Consider the following 25405-nt stretch of genomic DNA (forward strand, 5'->3'; position numbering starts at 1 on the left):
AAGTGATTCGTACAAACAGCTTAGAGAAATTATTGCAAATAAAAAGGAGAATCTCCCCGATCTAAAGATTGTCGACAATATGGTATTTAAAAGAGATCACAAGTCCTATAACCCAGAAACACAAGAGTTTCAGTGGAAATTGTGGGTCCCAGAGTCTTTGACCCATTCTTTAATAGAGCAAGCCCATGATAGAACGACGTCAGCTCACGGAGGCATATCAAAAACCATTTTTCGTTTAAGAGAAAAATATTACTGGCCTCTAATGGTATCCCAGGTTAGGCAATATGTGTCTAAATGCACTGTTTGCAAAGAGACAAAGCCTACCAATGAAAATACTCAGCCTCAGATCGGAAATGAAGTCGTGACAAATCTTCCCTTCCAGAAACTCTACGTTGACTTCCTCGGGAAATACCCCCGGTCTAAAAGTGGCAACGCCTTTATATTTATAGTGGTGGACCACTTTAGCAAATTTACATTTCTTAAGGCAATGAAAGAGGCAACAGCTTCCAATGTGGTAAAATTTATGGTTGAGGATATATTTCGTAAGTTTGGCGTACCCGAGACGATACATTCCGACAATGGGGCACAGTTCGTATCTAAAACTTTCAAAGACATGATTGAAACATATGGAATCAATCATATCCAAACAGCTCCATATGCTCCGCAGTCTAATGCATCTGAGAGAGTCAATCAATCAGTATTGGCGGCGATTAGGGCATATCTAGAAAATGACCACAGAGATTGGGACCTGTATCTAACAGACATAGAGTGCGCCTTAAGAACATCGATTCATACTGCAACTGGTGTAACGCCATTTTTCGCGCTGTTTGGTCATAGTATGTATACCCATGGTTCAGATTATAAATTAGCTCGGAAGCTCCACTCATTGGCGGACCATGAAATTATACATTTAGATCGTAACGACAAGATGGAACTAATCCGAAATAAAATTAGACAGAATATGCATCAGGCTTATCAACAAAGCGCAAAAAGGTATAACGCAAGGGCTCGTACGATTATTTTCTCTCCGGGGCAAGAGGTATATAAAAGAAACTATGTTCTTAGCGATTTTGGGAAAAATTTTAATGCTAAGTTTGCCCGGAAATTTACGAAGTGTCGTATAGTAAAGCCCATAGGAAATAATATGTATTCTCTCGAAGATCTAAATGGAAAGGCGATTGGAATCTGTCATGCAAAAGATCTTAAAAGATAAGTGGAAAAGAAAGTCTTTTCAATCCCCTTTCCCAATTCAATTGTTATAAAAAGAATTCTAAAATAACTCTCAAAAACTATTTCACATTTGTTACCAATTCTATATCACATTTATCATGGTTATGGTTTAATTCAAAATCGAATGAATCAAAACAAAACATAGAAAATGTGTCTGAGGAAACTAAATACGATAGTAAAATCACCTTCGTACTGAATTCATTCGTATTAAGGTTCAAAAATATCAGCTGATCTGTTCCCCTAATTGGGTAATTCAAGTTAATCAGACTCTAGTTTCGCGTTTATCACAGCTGTCTAATTTCTTTTACAAAATATTCTACGCGACATATAAATTTAAAAAAAATGTACTTAAACACCCCCGGTGGCGATAAAAATAGCACAATCTGGTTTATTCCGGCATAAATTAATGAAAGATTCCCATACATAAAAAGCGAACATACATAAAACTACATTCTACCAGACAATCACGTAGACACCACGATTATGGTATTTGTTTACCTATCAATCACATCAGCATATACCGCATACAAAATCCGTTCTTCGGCAACCACGACGACAAGACAGGCATAGGCACAAATATTTCCGCATGCAAAATGTTTCACCACCTATTAAGGAATGAAAGTTATTAAATGTTCAAAACAAACAAAAAAGTACCGCAATACATTGCTAGGGCTATGCCCGCTTTCTGTCAAAATACTTCAAAATTGTATGCGACAAAATGTTTTGATAATTGTTATTTTTTGAATGCGTTATTGAACGCACGGATTTTTTTTCAAAAAATGTGATCAAAACTGTTTAATCCTTCAATTCCAGGACAAAACAGGGTAATATTTTGAACGCCGGCCACGCAGTGTTCGTTTTTCCAAACATTGACCTTGAAAATATTTTTTTTTATTTTCAAAACAAATAATACACAATAATGACAGAAGTCGGGCACACTTGGAAAAAAAAATTGTAATCAGCTTTTAGCTCTACCTTACCTTTTTATTGTACCATGATTTCAATAATTTGATCAAATTATTTGTGTATCAAAGTACGTATAGATTCCAACTTTGAAGATTATATCCATAACCAAGAAGAATGTGTGAAATTTTGATGGAATCGGAGAATTTTTCATTGAGAGCTGGTGGGTATTACCAGTGTAGATCCGCCGGAGAGGACAAATATATTCCAACTCCACACAAGGTCTTGGGTTGATAGAATTATTGGGTTGTTCCGGATGTTTACCTTTTTGTAGTGAAGGTCCCAAAGGAGTGGGTCGATAAATCCCATCCGTTCCTCTGAGCTTGTCTTAGTAGAAATACTGAATGCGGGATTTTATAAATAACCGAATGCGTATTGTAAAATTTATGAGCGTTTTTGATCTTCCCAAATGTTGACCTGTTATAGGGGAATTACCAGCGAGTTTCCCGGACTCGGAACTCGATCGATGTTTGGTAGTGACACGATATTTTCAGGGTGTCGGATCGAGAATTATCAGGCGAACCAGCAAGACATGTTTCACAGATCTGATGGACAGATTAGAAAAATAAATTAATTTATGTGGTTCTATTTCGATGGGGGATATTTACCAGCATGAGGGGGAGGGCTTTGACCAGCCTGCTGTTCGGAGCTTATGCCCGGCATGAGACCTTCAGGGAGTGGGATGTCCCCACGTAAATGAGTAATGCGGCCGTGCACATCACCTCCGTCCTCGATTTTCTGGCCGAAGTTGAAGTTTTGTTGCAGGCCGTTCACATGCGGCGCAAAAAGGCAACAAATATATGGGGCCGTGTTTTTTGGCAAAACCTGTCCACAACCACCGCAGAAATTATCCCAATTCTGTTGGTAGTGCATCCCATAATTGGTCCTCAAATGGATTTGCTCAGTTTTCCTGGGTTTTTAGTGAGGATGGTGAGGATGCTTCGAGATTTCAATTTGCTTGTAATTTCTGCGGGGTGTGTAGTCCGGGTGGCGATGGGATCAAAATGCCGGAAATGGTTTGTTAGGGTTCGCTACGTACGAAATTAGGCTCGAACAGGGTTGAGTAAAAGAGTATTATAAAGGTAGTAAATGACAGGGTGACTCAGGCTAAGAAGTGACTAGGCAGCCCTATGATTGCTGAGTAGGTGGGAACCTACTATAAATATGATAAAAATTTTGTTTAGACACAATTTGAATGAATGATTATGAAAAAAAAAAGCGGCACGTTGAAATAAAAATTTAAGAAATATCAGAAGAATAGAAAAACAAAAGATTTCGAGAGAAATAATTAAAATGTTTTTGCTGATGTCTCGCTGCCGTATAAGGTTAAAGGAAATTGGCGTTGTTTGGGGTAATTGGCGAGTTGGTAACGTAAGTGAAAAGGGTTGGGCGAATAGTTAGACAGCCGTTGATTTTTAAATGAGAGACTCAGGGGTGAGGTGAAATGAGAATTCACAATAAAAAAAAAAAATGGCTATTGACAGTTGAAAAGAAAAAGGAATGAAAATTGAAAATGGTTCAGGAAAATGGTGTTTCGTGGAAAATGAGCGTCTGGCGGGATTCACTGAGAAGAGGGGTATAAAAGGCTGCGAGCATAAGAAAAGCCAAAGTTAAGAATAAGACGTTACCGGTGAAACTTAGCTAGAGAGCAGTGAAGAAGTGGAAAAATTTAATTTGTGTGTTGCGATTTTTTTTTATTGTGTAAGTAGTTTGTAACAGTGGTTTGTTGAGTATTGTGTTGTTATATGTGATGTGTGTTGCTCCAACAGGAATATTCCGGTGGTGTATCAAGCCTTTTTTGGAAGCACCGAAAATTGTCCGGTTTTGGTCAGCACAACGGCGGGAAATTGCCTTTTCTTTTTGGTAACGCAAGGTAGTGGCAAGTTGTCCACAGGAAAAAAAAGCCAAAAAAGTTACATTGAGGGTGTGGAGATTTGAATTGTAAACTGGCCAGCTGCAACTTTGAGCTTTTTGCTGTGCCGGTTATTGATCCCGCCCAGAACGCCGGCATTGTAAAAGGACCAGTCAACAAGTCCAGCTTCATTTGAGGGTTTGCCTGGCGTTCAAAATCTGTTTCCTCCGGAAAGAAGCGTAAACTGGAAGGAGAGATAAGAAGAATTAATCAATAACGTTATAAATCACTGCTCAGGTAAAAGGTGTCTTACCGTTGTGTTGTCCTTGATAGATATATTTATATATATATGTGACGTCCATAAAATTTGCTGTCTCCTTTTTTGGAACTAAAAGAAAAGAAAAAAAGAGTTAATAATCATAAATTTCGAGAAAAAAAATATAATATTCAGTATAAAGATTTAGTAATAAGATAGGTTATAGTTCTTAGGATTTAAGTAATAATCAGTTTGTAAGGGAAAAATACCGCGTTTATTTTTAAAGGCTAGGAGGTGTTACAGTAAAATTATCTTGAGTCCTTGTGATTCGATCTGATAGTTTAGGCCGTGGAATTTTAGCGGCAATTAGGCCGGTTAAGAGAGCTCTTTTAGGTGGCTAGTAATTTCGTATAGACGCGGAATATTGCGCGGGAAAAGCAAGGCAAAGGATAATATATTGGTTTCTACCGAGTAATTAAAGCCATAGATTTAAGAAAGCCCGGTATTATTCTTAATTTGTTTTTTTTTATACCATACAGTTTGTCAATTTTAGTGTAAGAAAAAAAAATAGTAGAGAAAAAAATTAAGAAAATATTTAAAGCTAACTTATTTTTTTTAATAAAATTAAAAATGATTCTTTTGTAAACAGTAGATACTAATATGTGTTGCTAAGTTTGTATAGCTTGGGGGGAAGGTGGTATGAAGTAAGTGTGTGATTCGAAGCGTGTGGCTCAAGGGGATTCAGAGAAACGCAAGAAATGGAAATACTGGATCCAGGTAGGGTGGGCGAGTGTGGGATCGATCCACCGAGATCCCTGTATGATGACTCCTATTTTGTATATCGTAGAGTAGAGCAATTGTAGTAAAGTCCCCTTTCAATGTTAGTGTGTTGGATTCGATTGGCGGGTTGAGATCCCTAGCCCTGGGAGTCTCTGTGACAGTCGGATGGCCTAATCGTATGCCGAGCATATGCACACATAACAAACTGAACTTGCTTCCATATGTTAGTCCAATTGAAAGTGATACGTTGACCATTGATTTGTTCCAGGAATGAAGCTCTTGAATGAAGGAATCACGGAAGGTTTATGGTTCCTCGTGAAAACCTCCGCTAAAATAGCTTTATTTTGATCCATCATTTGTGCCACAAATTCTTGTAGTTGAACCAATATCTGCGAAAGAGCGGTTAGATCCATTGTTTCTTGAATTTCTCTTTATGTCCTCGTCGCCAAATGTTGTGTCCCAGAAAGTCCAAAAACCGGTTATAAAAACCCAAATAGTCTTTATTATTATATGAACGAAAACTGAATGAATATATATGAATAATATTAAATATACACAAGCTAATATGCAAACAAATATTTCCATGAAGACATGTTACAATATTATTTGAACAACAAGTAGTTTATATTTCCAACATGCAGAAAAATAGCTCTTCAAATATTTTATTTTAATGCTTTCGTATCATACTTCTGAATGTATAGTTCTTAGCTGTAGGTTCAAATCTCTCAACACTTCAAGCTGTCGCTAGAAAATCGTTGAAAAATCCGCATCCCTTTCAAATAGAAACCAATCCTCATACATACATAAATTATCCTACATTTTGCAGTTTAGGAAACATGGAATATACGACTAACCGCAAAATCGTTCCGCACCATCGTCGTTGGCGTTTTGTTCCGTATAACAGAGAATTTTTCTATTATTAAGCAAAACTATGTTCACACTACCCTGCAGTGAAATTTTATTTCAAAAAAGTGTATACCCATTGTACATCAAGAAAAGGTATTGAATCACAAAACGTCATATCGAATGTATGTATGTATATCCTGGCATTTAACTAGGCCCATTTAAAAGGACGTCATATGACGCAATATTTCAAAAGCAAAATGTGGTGTCAATCTTTTGATCTCTGTGATTAATCACAATAGTGTATTTTGACATTAAGATTTGTAGTCAGCAGAAAATAAGATCCCTCTATGGTTGGGCTATGGGTGATCCGATAAAAACAGCTAATTTTACCCGTATTATCAACAAGTAAAAAAGCTTTGAATACCCTCCACTATTTAGTACGAATTTGGCAATTCTCAAAAACAATAAAATCCGTTAAAAATGCTGTCAAAATCTTAAGAATACCGAATGTAGCTGTTATATTAGGGTCTATACGATGATATGGATATAGGTAACTTTTGTCATAAGCCATTACAATATTCAAATGGGAAATATTGTAGTTAAAATCATCAACATATTGAATATCGGGAGGTACCGCTATATGGGGGCTACACGAAGACGTGGACGTGCACGGACAATTTTATGTCTTAGGCTGTAGTACCCACTACGAACTTTAAATATTAAATTTGAAACAGTTCCGGTGAATAATGTCGCTAAAATCATCAAAGTACCGAATATCGGTAGGTACCGTTATGGGGGATATACTAAGACGTGGATCTGCACAGACGATTTTCTTTCTTAGGCTGTAGTATCGGCTACGATCTTCAAATACCAAATTTCAAACAATTCCCGTGAATAATGTCGCTAAAATTATCAAAATATTGAATATCGAGAGTTACCGTTATATTAGGGCTATACGAAGACGTGGACCTGCACAGACAATTTTCTGTCGTAGGCTGTAGTATTCATTACGAACTGCAAATACCAAATTTAAAACATTTCCTGTGAATAATGTCGCTAAAATCATCAAAATACCGAATATCGGGTGGTACCATAGTATGGGGACTCTACCAAAACATGGACCTACACGGTGGAGGGTATAAAAAGCATGCAATTCCAAATAAACGTATGAAGCCCTAAAAAATATTATATATATTTGTGGGCCGGTTGTACAAAGTTTTGTCTTGGTTGTAAAAAAAATCAAAATTTTTTGATATTTTTGCATGTTGTGCCAATCGATTGCAACGTTTGTTGGCATGTCGCATACAGTTTCATATTGTGTTTTTTTCGAAGGGGCAACATGATTGTTTCGCACATCAAAACAACACGAAATCCAATCAAATGTGTGATTCTAATTTACATAAAAAATGGAATTTCAATAATTAATAAGAAATAAATTCTATTGATTCAATTATAGAACATGATTTTTTCCGGTGTCATCTTAACTCGATTGTAATCTACGAAAAGTGAAATTGTACGAAGAGGTTGTTCACAAAGTTGTATCGTTTTTGGCCGAAACATACAACTTTGCTACCCTCTAAGTTGTAACAACGATAGTATCGTGTGTGGCTTGCATAAGGGTTTTTCAATATCAGTTGTTCATAATCTTTAAGCAAGCGTTGTACAATAATTAAATGTACAAATGGGGCAGAGATTTTGATTTGAAAGATGGAAAAAATTTAAACCACCTTCAATATTCTTCAGGTATAAACAAATAAGTTACATGTTGTGAATAAATAAACATGATAAAAAGACGTCCTGGAACATGGCTTTTATCTCGGCAGTTCATAATCAGCTGGTCTTGCAAGGTGAGGTGTTTTATTGATACAAAAAGTTCTTGGTCACCCTGTTAATTTAATAAATAACGTGCTGTTTTGTTATTGTATTTGGATTACATAGTTTATATTTCATAATTCGTTGCAACTAAACTATAATGAATATTGGTTTTAAAGTACTTGTAAATAATTTTAAACTAACTGTCAGCCGAGAAATACGGAGGACCACGAGTAAAATAGCTGTAGAAATTGATGAAAATGTTCGGAACCAAATCGAATCTGAGTTGATTCACCCGAGGAGGCACCCTGGAATTCTTACATGTAAACGAGTTGAATTGCCGGCTCGTTTGCATAGTTCATTAGAAAAAGTTATTGGCGATTATCCTTTAAAAACCATAAGTGATGATTGTAAGAAATTAAATCACTTTTTGGCATCCAGACATCCGCCGGCAGAGATAGATGAAGTTAAAGACAGAGTGAAAAATATTATGGAAGAGCTTGATGTTCTGATGCCACCTAGCGATTGTCTTACCATGAATGAAGATGAGAAAAGAAAGTGGCAAAATCGCAAAGAACAACTTTTGAAAAGAAGAATGAAAGAACGCACATTTTCGTGGAAACCTGTCAAATATGGTCGCTATGAAGCTATAGTTTATGCTTTGGGTAGGGGGCCCTTAGAATTTGCGGTGTTAACTAAAATATTGCAAGAAGTTGCGGAACGTGATAAAGATTTTAAACCTCAGAGTTATCTTGATTTTGGATCTGGGGTTGGTTCGGGAATGTGGGCAGTTAGTAACTTATGGAAGGATTCAATTTACGAGTATTATAATGTTGACAGCTCTCGCGATATGAACGAATTATCAGAACTAATTTTGAGGGGCGGCAACGAAAATCAGCAAATTACTTTAAAAAATGTATTCTACCGTCAATTTTTACCATCACTTGAGGTATTCAACTATATTTTAATGTGTTTTAATTTGGTAGAAAAATAATATTCTAACATTTTCAGACAAAATATGATTTGATAGTTTCATCATATTCTCTATTCGAATTGGCGAACTCGCAGATTCGTAGAGACGTTATATTAAATTTGTGGAAAAAATGTGATGGTTACTTAGTTATCGTTGAAGAAGGGTCTAGGCGTGGGAGTCAATTAGTAAACGAAGCAAGAGATTTAATACTCTCTCAAGAAGAGCATAGCCTAGTTGGATACGTATTTGCTCCGGTAAGTTATAACTTATGAGTTTATCGTAGTTATTTTCAAATTTGCTTTTTAACTCTTTAACTGTATTTTCAGTGTCCTCATGATATGACATGTCCGCGTTTATCTAATGCTTCAGATAAAACGCCATGTAACTTTCAAGTAAATTACACCCCGATAAAATTAGGTGGTAACGTACCCAAAGACCCCACTGCAAGATATAGTTATGTTGTTCTTAAAAAGGGTGTAACAAGTGATATTTCGAGATCTTGGCCGCGAATCGTAAGGCCGACATTGGTTCGCTCAAAGCATTCAATATGCCGAATGTGTACATCGGATGGAGAATTAACTGAAATTATTTTTACACAGGCAAAACATGGAAGGTAATTTTTTGAAATATTTAATGGATTGATTATGGATTGCAACTCAAGAAAAGTCGCACTGTCTTCTGTCAGTGCAAATACCACATTTAAGAAATTAGAAAAGAATTTATCTCTCAGCAACAACGGAAATTTGGGTTGCCATTCGTAATGAATTTATGTAAGATAAAAAGTTTAAATAATAAATATTTTCTAGGAATATTTACCGATGTGCAAGATCCAGTAGATGGGGCGACCGTTTGCCAATAATAATTGGCGAAAAACACGACACTAAATTCAAATGAGAAATAGTTCAAATAGATTTAAGGACATATTACCATCCAAAATTAAAGTTCGGTAGGAATCTAAAATAAAAACATGAATACAACATAAACAAGTAAATGCGTGTTAAGCTTAATTTTGCAATTTATTGTAAGAATGGAATAAATTTCGTAAAAAACAATTTTTTTCTGATTTTATTATTACCATTCAATAATAGTTCGGTAGGAATTTAAAATAAAAACAGGAACAACTCTAGTTTAGTAAAAACTCTTCGATTTTTTCGAATGTTTTTTCCAGAGGTAGGTATTTTTGCCCTGATTCCGGGAAACTATTTTTTTCTTGGGGGACGGACCCGGGACCCCAGATTTTTGACCCCAAAAGTCCGGGATCAAGACCCCGTCTGGATCCGGATCCACTTACCCGATATAGACAATATGGGTATCGATTGAATGCTTATGGAAGTGGTCACATGTAGTTGTCATGGTTCGGAAGTTATAGTCAAATTATCGATTTTCTGGACACGGATTTTTTATGAAACCCCCAAAAACTCAAAAAAAGGGCCCATTATGGGGGTCAACAAAATTGTTTCCAAATTATAGGTGACACTCTTACCTTTCCAAAATGCTACAATTTGTGCTAATATCTTTCTTCGGGTCCAGAGAAATGGGTCTTACCATCCACATAACCCGATTCTAACACAGTTCATTAAAATGATGTTTTCAATAAAAAACGGTTTATTTCGCGTAGTAGTCGTCAGAATAACAAAAGTTTTCTAAATTCGGCACTTTTTGTAAATAGCCGGCCTTCGGCAGGGGCTTAAGATTTTCTCCTCTGGGTATGTCCCACACCAGCTAACGCGAACCAAAGTTTTCTAAATTGGATACCTTTTGTAAGTAGCCGGCCTTCGGCCGGAGCTTGAGATTTTGTCCTCTGGGTATGTCCTACACCGGCTAACGCGAACCAAACTTTTCTAAATTTGACACATTTTGTAAATAGCCGGCCTTCGGCCGGGGCTTGGGGCTTTCTCCTCTGAGTATGTCCAACACCGGCTAACGCAAACCAAAGATTTCTGAATTTGATGCTTACGCGAAAAATACCTTTTTTTATTGAAAACATAGTTTTAATGATCTGGTTAGAATCGGGTTATGCGGATGGAAAGACCCATATCTCTGGACTCAGTAAAGGTATTAGCACAAAATGTAGCATTTTGGAAAGGCAATAGTGTCAGCTATAATTTGGCTTTTTATGACTTTTTGGGGTTTTATAAAAAATCCGGGTCCAAAAAATCGATAATTTGACTATAACCTCCGAACCGTAACATCTTACCCCATCATGTGACCACTTGTTGGATAGGTATTTTTAAGCTTTCCAACTTCATAAGCTTTCCAACGATATATCGGGCAATTGGATCCGGGTCTAGTCGGGTTTTTGAACCCGGTCTTTCGGGTCCCCGTCCGTCCCCCAAGAAAAAAATAGTTTCCCGGGATCAGGGTAAAAATACCTACCACTGGAAAAAATTTCGAAAAATTGAAGAGTTTTTACTAAACAAGAGTTAAGCCTAAAAACATAAATACAACATAAACAAGTAAATGCGGTATGTATTTTTTATTCAAAACAATACACACACACATACACAAAATGTGTATATGTTTGACATAATAAGGGCACCAAAAGAAAAAAAATTGTATTTGGGGGGGTAGCTTTGTTCTACCTTCTGTAATTATGCCATGATTACTATAGTCAAATCAGCTTTGGTTTGCTGCTGTAATAATTATACCATGATACATACCTTTGTACGTTTCATTTCACCCGCTCCACAAGAAATACCAAAAAATCATGTATTGTAATATATTATAATCTTTTTGTCCTAAAACTGTTTTTTTACATGGAGAGGTTTCGATCCAAATTAAGAAAACTTGATTCATGTACTGAAAATGAAATATAAGGGTCCACCCATGGTAGATAGCATGGCAGAAGAATACAGGTAAATGCATGGTACAATGATATCAAGGTAGGGCTATGATACCATATGATTTCAATTTTTTTATTTTCTTGGCTTAATATGTCATCTTTATTTGTTTATGTATGTGTTTTCTTTTCAATAACAAAAAAATTGTTCAGAAAACATTCAAATTCGGATGTTTTCAAAATGTTTATTTCATCGTATGCATCGACAAAATCTAGAGTTTTTGTAGCGAAATAATCCTTTAGAGATATATAGAACCTGGTTTTGAAAGGAAGTGTTGACCTCTCATTCAGTTTTCGCGGTTTTCAATTATTTATTCAAAATAAATGCAACAAGTTGTTTGATTTTGTTATTGTTTTGATACTATTTCTGACATTACAAGCCAAACAGGTAGACCTCTATACTTGCAATTTTTTCAAAGTTGACCTACCTTCTCTTCATTGTACCATGGGTAAATGCATCAACGCTCGGGAGAATTGATATGTCAATAAAAATTAAATGTTTTTTCAAATGTAAGTAGATTTTTATATGACGTCATTCGGAGGTTATTATAATTCGCGTTTTTAAACAATTTTTACAAATTTAAATAATTTTTCATTCAGCATTTTCAATTCCAGAATTGGTTTGACAGTTCATTGTCCCAGCAGCTGTGTCGATGCGTCTTCCTATATCATAGATGCACAAAGCGTACGTTTGCGGTGATCTCAGTCGTTGATGAGACCTCAACGAATGCAGAGATGCGTGGGGGATGCACGCATTGTTGTTCAGTTAACATTAAGAAAACAACTCATAGATAGTTTTTATAAGAAAAATATTAATATATTGAGATTATATTTAATGTTTTTTAATACTTTTGGTAAAATGAAACACATTTCTTGTTACAAAACGTCCAAAAACAAGAAGAGAATATTTTTTACGTGCGCTTTAGTCTCTTTGACCACAAGAGCGCATGTTGTATTTTGTGCATCTATGACCTATATTCTTCTGCCATGGTAGATAGGTAACAGCAAGTGTTGTAGGATAACAAACGTAACAACAACCACATACAAATTTGTTTTTGTACGTAATACAAGTATCAGAGTTATATACCCAAAAATGTAAACAAAACTATTTTCAATAAATTATTTTAGTTTCAAAAATGTTCATTTTTGGAATTTGGAAAGAATAGCTCTTAAAATATTTAATTTTAATACTTTCATATCATTCCCCTGATTGTAAAGTTGTTAGCTGTAGGTCCAAATCCTTCAATACTTAAAGCATTTTCTAGAAAATCGTGGAAAAAGCGACATCGTTTTCAAATTGAAACCAAACCGCATATATACATAGAGAATTCTACATTTTGCAATTTTAGGAAACATAAATGTAACCAGCGAACGAAAACAAACGAACCGATTAACGCACCACTCACACGAAGTCACAAACTTTTAAAATTTTTTCAATCGTTTTGTACTTTATACAAAACAAAACCACAAACCTTTCACTGCCAGAAATACACAAACAGTACGTTTACTTTAATGTACTATGGCTGCAAGGTGGTGATACAATGAATTGTCAAAAATATATATTAATGTTCAAGTTTTTGAATTATAATTAAAACGACACCAATCACATTGTACAAAAGATTATTTAAAAATCTACTTATTTTTGAAGTATTATTATACAATTTTTGAATTTTCAACGTTCACATTAAATTGTTCACATTAGTTTACACTAATGAATCTACCTGAATTTATCTACCATGACAATTAGCAGTTGAAAATTTAACAGTGACTTCGTCCAAAAAATGAAATATTACGAGAAATCTTTGATTTCGACGATCAAAATAAACGATTTATGTGCAAAAACGGAGACTGCCATAAAACATTATGCGGACATGCCGGAAATTTGGAAGGACACTTAAAAACTGCACACCCTAATCTTTATCAAAACTACATTCAAATGAAAAGTAAGCAGTCAGTCAATAAAGTTAGCACAAGTGCATTGAAAATTTCATGCATAATTGATAAGAAAAGTGTGGAAAATGCTATAGTGGAGTTGTTTACTAAAAATGGCAGAAGAAGACCGGCCATTTGACAGAAGACCGGCCATTTGAGATTTTAACGAACCCCATATTTACTGCAATGAATATAAAATTAAATGAACACAACGTTATGGACAAAATTATAGAGTTTTCTTCAAATTTAAAGCAAGAAATCAGGAAAGAACTACAGGGAAAATGTTGTCTTTGAAGATTGACTCTGCAACTAGGCTAAATGTATGTGTTTTGGGGGTGAACGTCCAATACATTAGCAATAGTTCCATAACCATAAAAACTCTTGGAATAAAAGAAATGAAGGAGCGACACACAAGTAGCTACATAAAAACAAGGTTACTGACGATTTTAGAAGAATACGGTTTAAATATAAGTCAGATATTATCAACGACGACAGATAATGGCGCGAATATGATCAAGGCCGATTTTTGAGGTTACGAGAGTGACAAAGCTGAACTGCATATTTTTTCTAAGCACAATAATTATTGTCAACAAAAAAAAAAATAAAATAAATTTATTGAATAAAAATAACTTGCAGGCATCACATTGCAGTATTTGTTGCATAAAGATGCCTGGCACTGTTCTACCAGACATGGATTGTGATGTCGTTGAAGAGGAAGTCAACATCCAATGGTGCTGGGTTTACAATTAATAACAAGGTTGCGGCAAACAAGAATACCAACGACAGAAAGAGGCAGCGAATTGATAAATGCAACTTGCCAATTAACGTTGATATATCAGATTTATCTAAAAGATTGTCAATCCATTTTCCAAGAGACCAAAACAAATATGGCATCCTGTAAAAAAAAAACTAAAATTCCTGCTGAGGATGGAGCGAAGAAGCCTGTGAAAACAAAATGGTGCCCACCAATTTTTGTTTTTAACGTTAATATCAAAACACTGATTGATAAGTTAAAAGATACAATACCTCTGGGCACATTTAAAATTAAAAACATTAATAAAAATAAAAGTAAAATGTATTTTTCAGACCCCACTGTTCATTTTTCAATAATGTCAATTCTCAGGGATAAGAATATACATTCATATTCTTTTACACCAAAAGAACTCAAGCAGGTTTCGCTTGTACTGCGGGGACTCTATGCGAACTACGATGATGATTATGTAAAATCAGAATTGGACCGAATCGCGCCAAACACTGTTGCAAATGTGACAAGGTTCAAAACAAAAATGTCCATCAAGAAACAATTGGACACTGGGCTTTATCTAGTATCTCTTTTGCTAGGAAGAACGTTAGGTGATATCTCCCATATAAACGAATTTGAGTACACAACAATTTGGTGGGAAAAACCGAAGAAAAAGGACAATGACATTCAATGCCACAGATGCCAGAGGTGGGGCCACATCTCTCGGAACTGTAATTCCGCATATAAATGCGTTAAATGTGACCAGGAACATGGTCCTGGAGAGTGCAAGAGGAATTCGTCGGATTCATCCAGTCCATATTGCACTAACTGCGAGGAGTTTGGACATCCGGCTAATTGTAAGGGCTGTCCAATGTACAAAAAGTATGCCACCGCTAGACAACAACATCAAAAAAAAGATCACTAAGTCAAAAACTCAGCAATTAGGAACATAAAGGACCATTTTATTGTCAGTGCCAACCTAGTACATAGTAATCTGGATAACTGTAGAATTTCATCTTTATCTACCTTCTCAGATCATTTTCCAATCAAACTAACTATGGATCATAGAAGAGTTGAATTCATCATTCAGGATGTATACCACATACAGAGACACAAATTGGAACAGTTTTCAATGTGATACAAACCAAGAAATGGAGAGATTGATGCCTTCTACCAGAAGAAACTTATCCAACCAAAAGATTGATAATCTAATAAGTGAATTTAATAACACCATATCCACACTTCACACTAATCATTCGACCTCTATTGAAATATTAGACTCTAAATTTCCACTGTCTGGACGAACGAGAAACCTGTATAAAATGAAGCACCAATGGCAGAAGGAACTTAAAAAAATTTTCCACAGATGCGGAAATAGACTTAGCCGTGAGTATGCCATTTTATCTAAGCAAATACAATTACTTAAGGTAATAATAAAAGAGTCCGTGAACATAGAACAAGCCAAACATTTCAGTAGCAGGTTGGAAAACATAAAACCTGGTCCATCGGCATTTAAAGAAATATATCGCATTTCTGGCAAAAGAAAATCTCCATTTTATCAAAGAATAATACATAACAATAACATAATTACAAATACCAATGAAATTGTTGAGTTATTCCAGAACCATTTCTCATCTACTTTTCAACATTCGTCTCCACAACAACCTGTAGCTGACCTTGATGCGAGAATATCCTCTGTCACCGGTGCAGTCCCTGAGCACATTTACTCATTTGATAGCTCCTTTCAATCTCTCAATAACACTGATAGCTTTCACTTCATAAAGGCTGGGGAAGTTAGAAATTTTGTCAACAATATCAACAATAAGAAGTCTTGTGGACCAGATGGATTATCAAATTTTATTACAAAAAATCTTCCTGAAACTGCCTTCACTTTTTTGACAATAATATTTAACAATTGCATAAACAATGGATACTTTCCTACTGCGTGGAAAGCAGCTAAAATAATCCCCATTAAAAAGAAAACTGACAGCGAAACTGTCTCTGATTTTCGACCAATTTCATTGTTATCAAACATTGGCAAAGTCCTGGAGAGGATAAGATTGAAAACGGCTTCATAATTGATCCTGTACCTAATTTTCACTTTGGATTTAAACAGGCACACTCAACACAACATGCACTCCTTAAGTTTCATCACGATATCACCAAAAACCTAAGAAACCAAAAATGTACAGTAGCTATATCACTAGATATAGAAAAAGCCTTTGATTCTGTATGTCACAGTGCCATCTTATATAAACTTGTAGAGCTGGAAACAGATCCATACATTGTTAAACTTATACAGAGTTACCTGTGCAACAGAACGTTTACAGTACAAATTCAAGACAAATCCTCATCAATTGGTCCTGTGAACAGTGGGGTCCCACAAGGAAGCGTACTAGCTCCATACCTCTTTAATCTGTTTCTCAACGATTTTCCCCATGTCTTACAAAATTCACAGGCTATATTATATGCAGATGATTGTTTAATATATGCACATGATAGCAACCCCGCAGAAGCACTAAATAAAGCTGCTTACCACCTAGGAGTAATTAAAGAGTATTATCAGTCCTGGAGCATTAAAATAAACGCCTCAAAGTCGGAAGCCATTTATATACGAAATGCTTCTGGAAAATGTCCTCAAAAAGTAGTTCCTGAAAGCAAATGACTGCAACTGATTCTGGATGGAATTGAAATCCCATTCCAGCAATATAAAATATATGGGTATCCAGTTTAACAAACTTTTAAAATTCAATACACATGGACGTTCTGCGATACAGAAGGCGAAGCGTATATCTGGAGCCTTTTCTTGCCTGTTTAATAATCAATATTTGCCGCAGTAAACAAAACTTCTTATGTATAAAACTGCTATTAGTCCTATTTTGCTATACGGATTCCCAATCTGGTTCACTATTTCGCCTATAGTGGCCAAAGAATTGGAAGTCTTTGAAAGAAAAATCCTCCGAAAGTGCATTAACAAACATTACTTGCGTCATCACAAAAAGTACTCCAATAGTTTTGTATATGAAACGTCTGGAGTTCAGTCGCTCTGTAATTATGCATTTAATTATCAAAAGCTATTTATCGAAAGATTGGCCACACATGCGAATGATTTGTTAAAAGAAATCTTTGAATATGAAAAGTTATTGCGCTGGTCTGAATCGGCATACATATCACCTGTTGGAATCATAAACGAAAATCTGGACATCGGTCCAGAAAAATACACACTTCCAGATTTTTATAATAAAACAATACCTGGCTCGAACCGGGGCTAATCTAAATTACCTAAAAAAAACCTAAATTAATATTTATAATAATATTTTAACATGTTGCTAATAAGCTTAATTTTATGAGCGCTCGATTTATATATGCATACACATATATTTGATTTAAACAAACTGTGATATTTTTTATGTACGAAACACACACTTTTTAACTTTACTGTTAATCTCATATCTCTGTTGTACATTGCTTTAACAGATCGTTGTTATCTATTTTTTTAAGTATTGACTAGTATTTTAAGTTATTTATTTTGTAACAGACTATAAAGCGCTGTTTGTCATTCCAAGGCCGTGAGCAAGCCTTTCAAGAATTCATCATTTAATCGAAACGTTCATGTATTATATAAATTGTCAAAAGTGCACAGTAGCATACCTCGTTGACATAGTGTATTAGAACAAGACGATAATAATTCTAAGGTTATATGTTATCATTCGAACTACATAACACTATCACATAGAAAAAGAAGAAGACTCAATAAAAAAATTACTTACTTACTTACTTACTTACTATGATCAAGGCCGTCAACGACTTGAAAGAGACAGACAATTCTGCCAATCATGGTACAATGAAGAGAAGGTAGGCCAACTTTGAAAAAATTTCAAGTATAGAGGTCTACCGTTTTGGCTTAGTATGAAAACAATAAAAAAATCAAACAACTTGTTGCATTTATTTTGAATAATGATTTTGAATAAATGACTGAATTAAAGGTCAACACTTCTTTTCAAAATCGTGTACTATATATCTTTTTTTTTGGTTTATTGAAAAGTAATTGTTGGATAGGTACCCGTAGTACCTATATACCAAGACTAGTTTTGCTTACATATTAGTGAACACTTAAGTAACTAAATAATTGAACTAGTTCCATGGTGAATGTGACATCATTTTTGTTTACAATTCAATTTTGACTGAAGTAATGAAGTTACAGAGTTCCTTGGTGACGGTGTTTGTTCGGTGTTTCAATAAAGCAGGTAAGTTGGTAAAATCGTTGAAAATATTGAAGTTACATCTTAGGTGGTGAAATTTATTGCACTCAAAGATTAAATGATTTTCCGTTTCAGGTACATTACAAACATCACACAAATTAGTGTCTGTCAGCTTCATTTTAAGAAGGTACGTTTTGCAGTATGAGTGACCCGCTAGGAGTCTATTGATAATTTTAATTTCTCCAGGTTCTAAAGACAGTTCGGCATGCCAGTGTTTTTTTGGTGGAGATGGAAAAAAAACTAGAGAAGTATGTGCCTTTTGATAATGACAATAGTCTATATTTTCTAACCCATTCATCCCATAGGGCTTCATATATTTCCACACGAGCATCCTTAACGGCTAAGTTGGACGAAATGACACAGCCAGCATCCACGGCTTGTCTGGAAAAATAATCTGCGCGTTCATTCGATTGGATTCCAATATGGGAAGGAACCCACAGAAAAGTAAGATGACTTATATTTGAATTATTTATCTTACTGATAATTGTGTTTACTAAATAGTTGAGTGAAGTGTTATTTCTTAAGAGTAAACAGGAATTTTTGCTATCGGTCAGGATTACAGCCCTTTGAATTCCATCTTCTAAAATAAGGTCTACGGCCTTGTTAATAGCGTTAAGTTCACCCATAAGTGATGAACATTTGGAGTTAATTTTAAAAAGAAAGTTTTGATTCGATGAAAAGTTGCAAACTCCACAGCCTGTTGAATTTCCAATAATCGAAGCATCGGTCGCCCATATAGAAGTGCCATTAGATTTGAACTCGTTAATTTTTTCGAGGTAAATACTATGAAAGTATTCTGTTGATTGCGTGTTTTTTCAGCATTAAACATGTTCATAGCAAATTAAATTTTTTCTCCTGGACTTTCAGAAGGACTTATTTTGGTGTTGTCGAAAATATGCTTGAATTTATTGTACACCATGCCAAGACTTGTTTTCTTAGATGGGTAAGACGTGAATTTTTCATATGTGTTCAAGTGAAACATTTTGAATTTTAATAATTCTTTGGCAGCAAGGTAGTGCGACCGCTGTTCGGGCGGCAGAACAACTGCTAAGGCGTAGATTATGTGTACGGGTGTTGAAGGCGTTAATCCCAAGTTTTTCCTTAGAATTTGGTTCTGACATATTGTAAGTTTTGTATTGATGTAGTTTGGCATATGAGCCATTGAAGAAAAAGAATATTCAAATTTAGAGAACAGGAGTGATCGCGATAAATTTACGGATATTTTAGGGTGAAGTCCACCTTTAACAGAATTAATCATTTTCAAGGCATTTTAAGTAGTGTTGCAAGTCTTAATTACTTCATCGTAATGATTTTTTATTGTTAAACTATTTTTTATGTGCCTTCCAAGAAATTTAATTTTGTCAACTGAGTTAATTGATACTCCTTCTATTTTGATTTGTGGTATTTTTCTAGCTCCTTTAGCCACATACTTCACAGCTGTTTTATCGGCGTTGACAGAGAGATTAAGCGATTTTAATATTTTAACGAATTCATTAAACTTGCTTTGAAGAATATTGTTAGTCGTGTCAAAATCTTTGTGTGCTGATAGTATTATGAAATCGTCTGCAAACTGAAAAGTTTTAATGCATTGGTTGTTTATACCATGTAAGCCCAGGGTATAAATGTTGAACAAAGTGGGGCTTAGGCAGCTTCCTTGAGGTAGACCGTTATAAATTTCTAGACTTTCATTTCCCATTATTAAGATCCTTTTTTTTAAGAAATTGGCGATCCACAAAATTATATCAGTCGGACAACAGAGCTCGTTCATAATTTTGACAAGTAGTTCAATTTTAACACATTCATATGCCTTATTCACATCTAAAGATACAATGATGACTTTATCACCTTGTTCTTTATAATAATTTATTGTGTGTAGCAAATCATTTAAGCACATGGAGGCGGATAGATTTTTCCTATATGCATATGTGTTGTGGAGAAATATGTGATTTTGATCTAGAAAAGTCTGAAGTCTTTCCTTAACCATCAAGTTCATAATTTTGGCGAAAACTGATATCAAAGCGATTGGTCTGTAGTTTGTAAATATTTCCAAGTCTTTGCCTTGTTGGGATGGGATGGGTACAATTTTGATTTTTCTCCATTCATCAAAGAAATGACAATCTTTCCAAGCATTGTTCATAGCTCTTAGTAAGTTATTTTTAGCCGTGTCAGACAAATGGTTAACCATTTCATAGGTAACACCATCTGTACCAGCAGCTGATGGCTTTTTCTTTTTTTGAAAAACAGTTTCAAATTCTTCTGTTGAAAAAATTGGCGTTGTATTTGAACTTGTAAAAGTGACTTGAATTGGAGCATTATTGGGAACTTGATCTCTAAGATGGATTAAAAACTGTTTATCGTTTTCAGAAGACCATTTTGTTTCATAAATGGGAGTTGAAGAGTTTTTGCATCCGCGAACAAATTTAAAAAGTGCTTTAGAATTTGGTTCCTTGTTAAGATCCTGAATTTTAGATTTAAAGGACTTCCTTTTGGCAAATTTAAGAGCATTGTAAAAGCTTTGTTAGCCTCAATAAGTTTAGAAGCATTTATGTTGTTGTTGAACATGTCGTACGTTTTTTGAGCTGCTAGCTGAAGTCTGTGTGTTTTTTCTACGACAGGGTCCCACCAAACTGTTGGACATTGTTTATTTTTTAAAATAAATGTAGATTTTTTTATTTCATCCTTAAACGTTGCATGTATATCATCAAAGCGAGGATTGATATTTGCGTTGTTCAGTGATTTTGACAACTTTTTCTTAGCTAGAAATCTTTGGTTTGTAAAATTGCTGATACCAATATTAATAACTATTGGGTAATGATGGCTTCCCCCAATTGTAAAAGGTTGTACTTTCCACGAAGTGGTTAACGTAGTATTTGTAAATGACAGATCAAGAACAGAACCAGTTGTGTCAGTTGAGCGTTTTTTAAAGGTGAAGTTTCCATTATTAAGAGAATAAAAATTTGAAGCGTCGAAAAAGGATTTGACAATATTTCCTCGATGTGAATCAAACGAGTCTCCATAACATGAATGCCTCGCATTAAAGTCTCCACAGATTAGTACATCAGTTCGTGATTCCAAAAAGCATAGCAATTTTTCGAGCTCATATTTTATTTCACTAGCTCTAATAGAATGAGGGAAGTATATGGATGCAATGGTTATATTATTCGACATGTTGATTGTTTGGCAAATAATGATGTCCAATGTGGTTTCAAATTGCATCTTTTTGAACTTAATATTATTTTTGAACAGTATTGCAACTCCACCGTAGTTGTCTCTTCTTTTTTTGACACTATATTATAATTGCATATGCTTGTATTATTTTGCGATTCGTCTATATTAAAAATTTCACTCAATACGCAGATGTCGATGTTGAATTTATTCAAGTAGAATTCAAGATAGTTCTTGTTTTTGTTGAGGCTTTGAATGTTGTGTTGTAATAATATTATTTGTTTTGATTTTTTGAAGTGATTTTTTTTTGACTTAAATTCGGAGATTGACTATTTTCATTCGATATGATTTTATTTTTTGTGTTATTTGCAGGACCTGGTAAGAGGGATTTTCTGAATTTGTCTAATATGTCTAAACCTTCCGTGCAGTTCAGCGAGGTAAGTAACTGATACATTTGTTTTGTAAAAATTGACATTGTTTTTTCCAGCTCTGATACTTTGGAAAAGGATGAATGTTCATAAACAGGGATTGAAGGTGTAACATTGATGGGACTGGCTACTGGATGATTGATAATGGTGCGAGGAGCTGCTATTTTGCTGTACTTTATTTTTGCGATTCTTCTGTTTATTTCTTCATTAAAGTTTCTTATATTTTGATTAGAAGATTTACTCATTGGAGGAAATTGAGAATTGTAGTTGCCATCAGCTAAAATGTTGTAATAATTGTGGGATTCTGGGTACGTTTGCAAGACTTCCTTTCTACATCTGCAGCGTATGGCAATGTGACCAAGACGCCCACAGTTTTTACAAAGACGTACCGGGGGTACATATAAATCAGGTTTAATCCTAGTACCACACATAAAAATAGATTGAGGGACTCCATTACAGATTATTCCAACCTTGACTATTTCAGTCTCTTCTATTTTGTTATTTTCGGTTTTCCTTGTAAATCTGTATACAGATATTACTTCCATATCATTGTTTTGTTCAATAGATTTTTTTATGGTTATACCATCAATGGATTTAGGAACATTTTTTATGACATAAAACTTTTGAATAAAACGCTCAGGGATTTCGGCTTTTAATACAATTTCTTTAAGTTGCTGATTTTGAACAAATGAATTTGCCAGTGCAAAGTTATTGAAAGTAATGCGGAATGTATTATATCCTATGTTTTTACAAACGTAGTTGGTGGGAACATTAATTTTTTGAAAAAGGGCATAAAGATGTAGTTCGCAGTTTTTCCTCCTGGAACTAATTGGAGTTTCCAAGGTCACAATAACATAAAATGGTCCCGGATGGTGTTGTGGGTAACAAATGTTTGATTGTAAGGCATTATAATTGAATTCAATTTTTTCAGACACATCAGAATCATTAGATGAGACTTCTGATACATCTGTGTTTTTGATGGGTTCACCATTATTGTTTATGAATATTTTTTTTTTTGATTAGACATTAGATGTGCCCTGCGTTTATTTGGGTCCCAGATAGGTGTTGGGGGCGGTTCCCCGTCGGCATCCATTTTTTAGAAAAAAAAAAACAAATGTTTTTTCAATTTTCTACTTAATTTTCTTTGTTGAAAAAAAAATTCAAAAGAAAATCAAAATGTCGCGAAAGCAAAACAAATGTTTGTGTTTGTCTCAATGTGTGAGTGTTAAAAAAACAAAACTAGAGTTAAAAGGCGCAGTCTAGCATCAACAAGGGTTGAGTAGCGACTGCTATATATCTCTAAAGGATTATTTCGCTACAAAAACTCTAGATTTTGTCGATGCATACGTTGAAATAAACACCCGAATTTGATTCTGTACAATTTTTTTTGTTATTGAAAAGAAAACACATACATAAACAAATAAAGATGACATATTAAGCCAATAAAATTAAAAAAAAACTGAAAACTCGTAAAAACACTGAAAACTCAGTCCTATACCAACCTTTTAAAATCGAGTGGATTCAAAATGCCCATCCTAGACTGCCCGACTAGATGGAATTCTACATATTTAATGTTGGAACGTTTGTTTGATTTAAAGGAGTTCATCAATTTGGTTAAAGTCGATCGTCCGTTTTTCGATATATCTGAAAGTAGCTGGAAATCAATTGCCGAATTTTTAAAATTATTTACGACATATCTAAGAAGTTACAATCGAAAAATCTCATTTATAGTGAGTTATATATACAAATCATGAATATTATACTTCAATTGGAAAGACTCCCAAGCACTAAATTAAGTGCACTTCTAATCGAAGCTGTAAGAAAAAGGAAATGCATGCTATTTGATAATGATTTATTTTTGACCGCTATATTTTTGGACCCAAGAATTAAAGTTTCATTAAATAACAAAGATATTGCAAGAGCAAAAAATTATATACTTCAATTAAATACACGAATTTCAGCTTTGAAAGGTATTTATATTTAAGCACAAATTCTTCCATCAAAAGTAAAAATAATATATTTTTCAGGAAATAATATTACAGCTACATCTTTTTCTGAATCCGAATTTTCTAATTCAACCTCTGTCGCCGAACAAGACAGCCCATATTTGCAATAAATGGAAATATTATAGACTATTGGACAAAAGAAAACAATACCCTAACAACAATTGCATTCATTGTGTTAGCGATTCCATTTACACAAGTAAGTGTCGAGAGAGTGTTTTCGACATTAAAATACATATTAGCAGATCAGCGAAATAAGCTAATACCAACAAATTTGGAGCACATTTTATTAACTAGAGTAACTGGAGCATTTGAATATGAAGTCTAATTATTTTTTTAAACCATTTTTATATTATAATTTTCTTAATACGTTTTCAAATACAAATAAAAATACATGAATTCATCTTAACATTACTTTCTATATTATTAGTAATGAGTTAATATACAAGCAAACGTTTGCAATGTGTATTGTACTGTTCTGTTTTCAACGTTGCGTCATTCAGCAGTTTTGTTTTCACTCACATACACAAACAGTACAAAACAAAAAGCAAGTGCCGTTAGCTGAGTATTGGTTTTGTTTCGTTTCGTACTTCGGAAAAATACAGAACAAAACGATTGCAAACGTTTGCAATAGTTTATTTTCGTACGCTGAATGTAACGTCGCAGTTCCTTAAGCGCGAAAAAAAAGTTTCCGAATCATCGCCGTTGTCGTTTTGTTAAGTACAACAGCGATTTTTTTCTATCAGACACGAAATATGGTAACCTTGTCCTACATGTCTAAATTTAAAAAAAATGTAAACATGATTGCACGACTTTAAGTTTTTAGTTCAACCATTGGGCATGGTAGAAGAATATAGGTAGACGCATACAAACAGCTGCTGGGACAATGAACAGTCAAACCAAATTTAGAATTGAAAATGTTGAATGAAAAGTTATCTAAATTTGTAAAAATTGTTGGAAAACGAGTATTATAATATCCTCCGAATGACGTCGTATAAAAAAACATATAAAAATATACTTATATTAGAAAAAAAATTTCAAATTTTGTGACATATCAATGCTCCCAAGCGTTGATGCATCTACCTGTATTTTTCTACCATGCCATTGGGTATACAATTTTTTATATAAATTATATTATTATATATATTGTATACTCAAAGTCTAGAATTTTAATCTAATTTAGTTTATTTTATTAAGAAAGGTTGTGATGTACAAGTTACAAGAGTAAATTTGAATTTATAACTAAAGAATACGGAATTGAGAATGTTAGTGGAAATTGGGTTGCCATCTGGCAGATGGCTCTTCGCTCTGCTTGACCGTTA

At 34.4% G+C, this 25405-nt stretch overlaps 1 protein-coding gene and 5 long non-coding RNA genes across 8 annotated transcripts in view; 4 read left to right on the forward strand and 2 right to left on the reverse strand.

Annotated features, from left to right (window-relative positions):
- Positions 1 to 1592: 1592 nt before the first annotated feature.
- On the reverse strand, positions 1593 to 3238 carry LOC131804976 (uncharacterized). 2 transcript variants are annotated; one of them, XR_009343439.1, is made up of 3 exons: positions 2802 to 3238; positions 2206 to 2738; positions 1593 to 1835 (listed from the first exon to the last, which is right to left on the reverse strand). It is a non-coding gene; the product is annotated as an uncharacterized LOC131804976 (long non-coding RNA). The 2 variants fall into 2 exon arrangements; XR_009343438.1 differs by having other exon boundaries at positions 2211 to 2738; positions 2802 to 3237.
- Positions 3239 to 3616: 378 nt separating this feature from the next.
- Positions 3617 to 25405, forward strand: part of LOC131804978 (uncharacterized) — a 128786-nt gene continuing 106997 nt past the window's right edge. Inside the window, exon 1 of the long non-coding RNA XR_009343442.1 lies at positions 3617 to 3632. This is a non-coding gene — a long non-coding RNA (uncharacterized LOC131804978). The remainder of the gene's footprint in view (positions 3633 to 25405) is intronic.
- On the forward strand, positions 3756 to 4144 carry LOC131804981 (uncharacterized). Its single transcript, XR_009343445.1, has 2 exons — positions 3756 to 3894; positions 3963 to 4144. It is a non-coding gene; the product is annotated as an uncharacterized LOC131804981 (long non-coding RNA).
- LOC131804980 (uncharacterized) lies at positions 3867 to 4449 on the reverse strand. The gene is made up of 2 exons (XR_009343444.1): positions 4359 to 4449; positions 3867 to 4289 (listed from the first exon to the last, which is right to left on the reverse strand). It is a non-coding gene; the product is annotated as an uncharacterized LOC131804980 (long non-coding RNA).
- LOC101888964 (methyltransferase-like protein 17, mitochondrial) lies at positions 7822 to 9764 on the forward strand. The gene is made up of 4 exons (XM_005188696.4): positions 7822 to 8688; positions 8751 to 8966; positions 9039 to 9325; positions 9519 to 9764. Exons 1-4 carry the CDS (start codon positions 7900 to 7902, stop codon positions 9604 to 9606), a joined length of 1380 nt encoding a protein of 459 aa, XP_005188753.1. The 5' UTR covers positions 7822 to 7899; the 3' UTR covers positions 9607 to 9764.
- LOC131804977 (uncharacterized) lies at positions 18000 to 24492 on the forward strand. 2 transcript variants are annotated; one of them, XR_009343441.1, is made up of 7 exons: positions 18000 to 18080; positions 18563 to 18614; positions 18674 to 18735; positions 18793 to 18931; positions 22025 to 22089; positions 22140 to 24050; positions 24108 to 24492. It is a non-coding gene; the product is annotated as an uncharacterized LOC131804977 (long non-coding RNA). The 2 variants fall into 2 exon arrangements; XR_009343440.1 differs by lacking the exon at positions 18000 to 18080 and adding an exon at positions 18087 to 18472.

Source organism: Musca domestica, unplaced genomic scaffold, assembly GCF_030504385.1.
Source record: "Musca domestica strain aabys unplaced genomic scaffold, Musca_domestica.polishedcontigs.V.1.1 5, whole genome shotgun sequence".
Taxonomy (NCBI): domain Eukaryota; kingdom Metazoa; phylum Arthropoda; class Insecta; order Diptera; family Muscidae; genus Musca; species Musca domestica.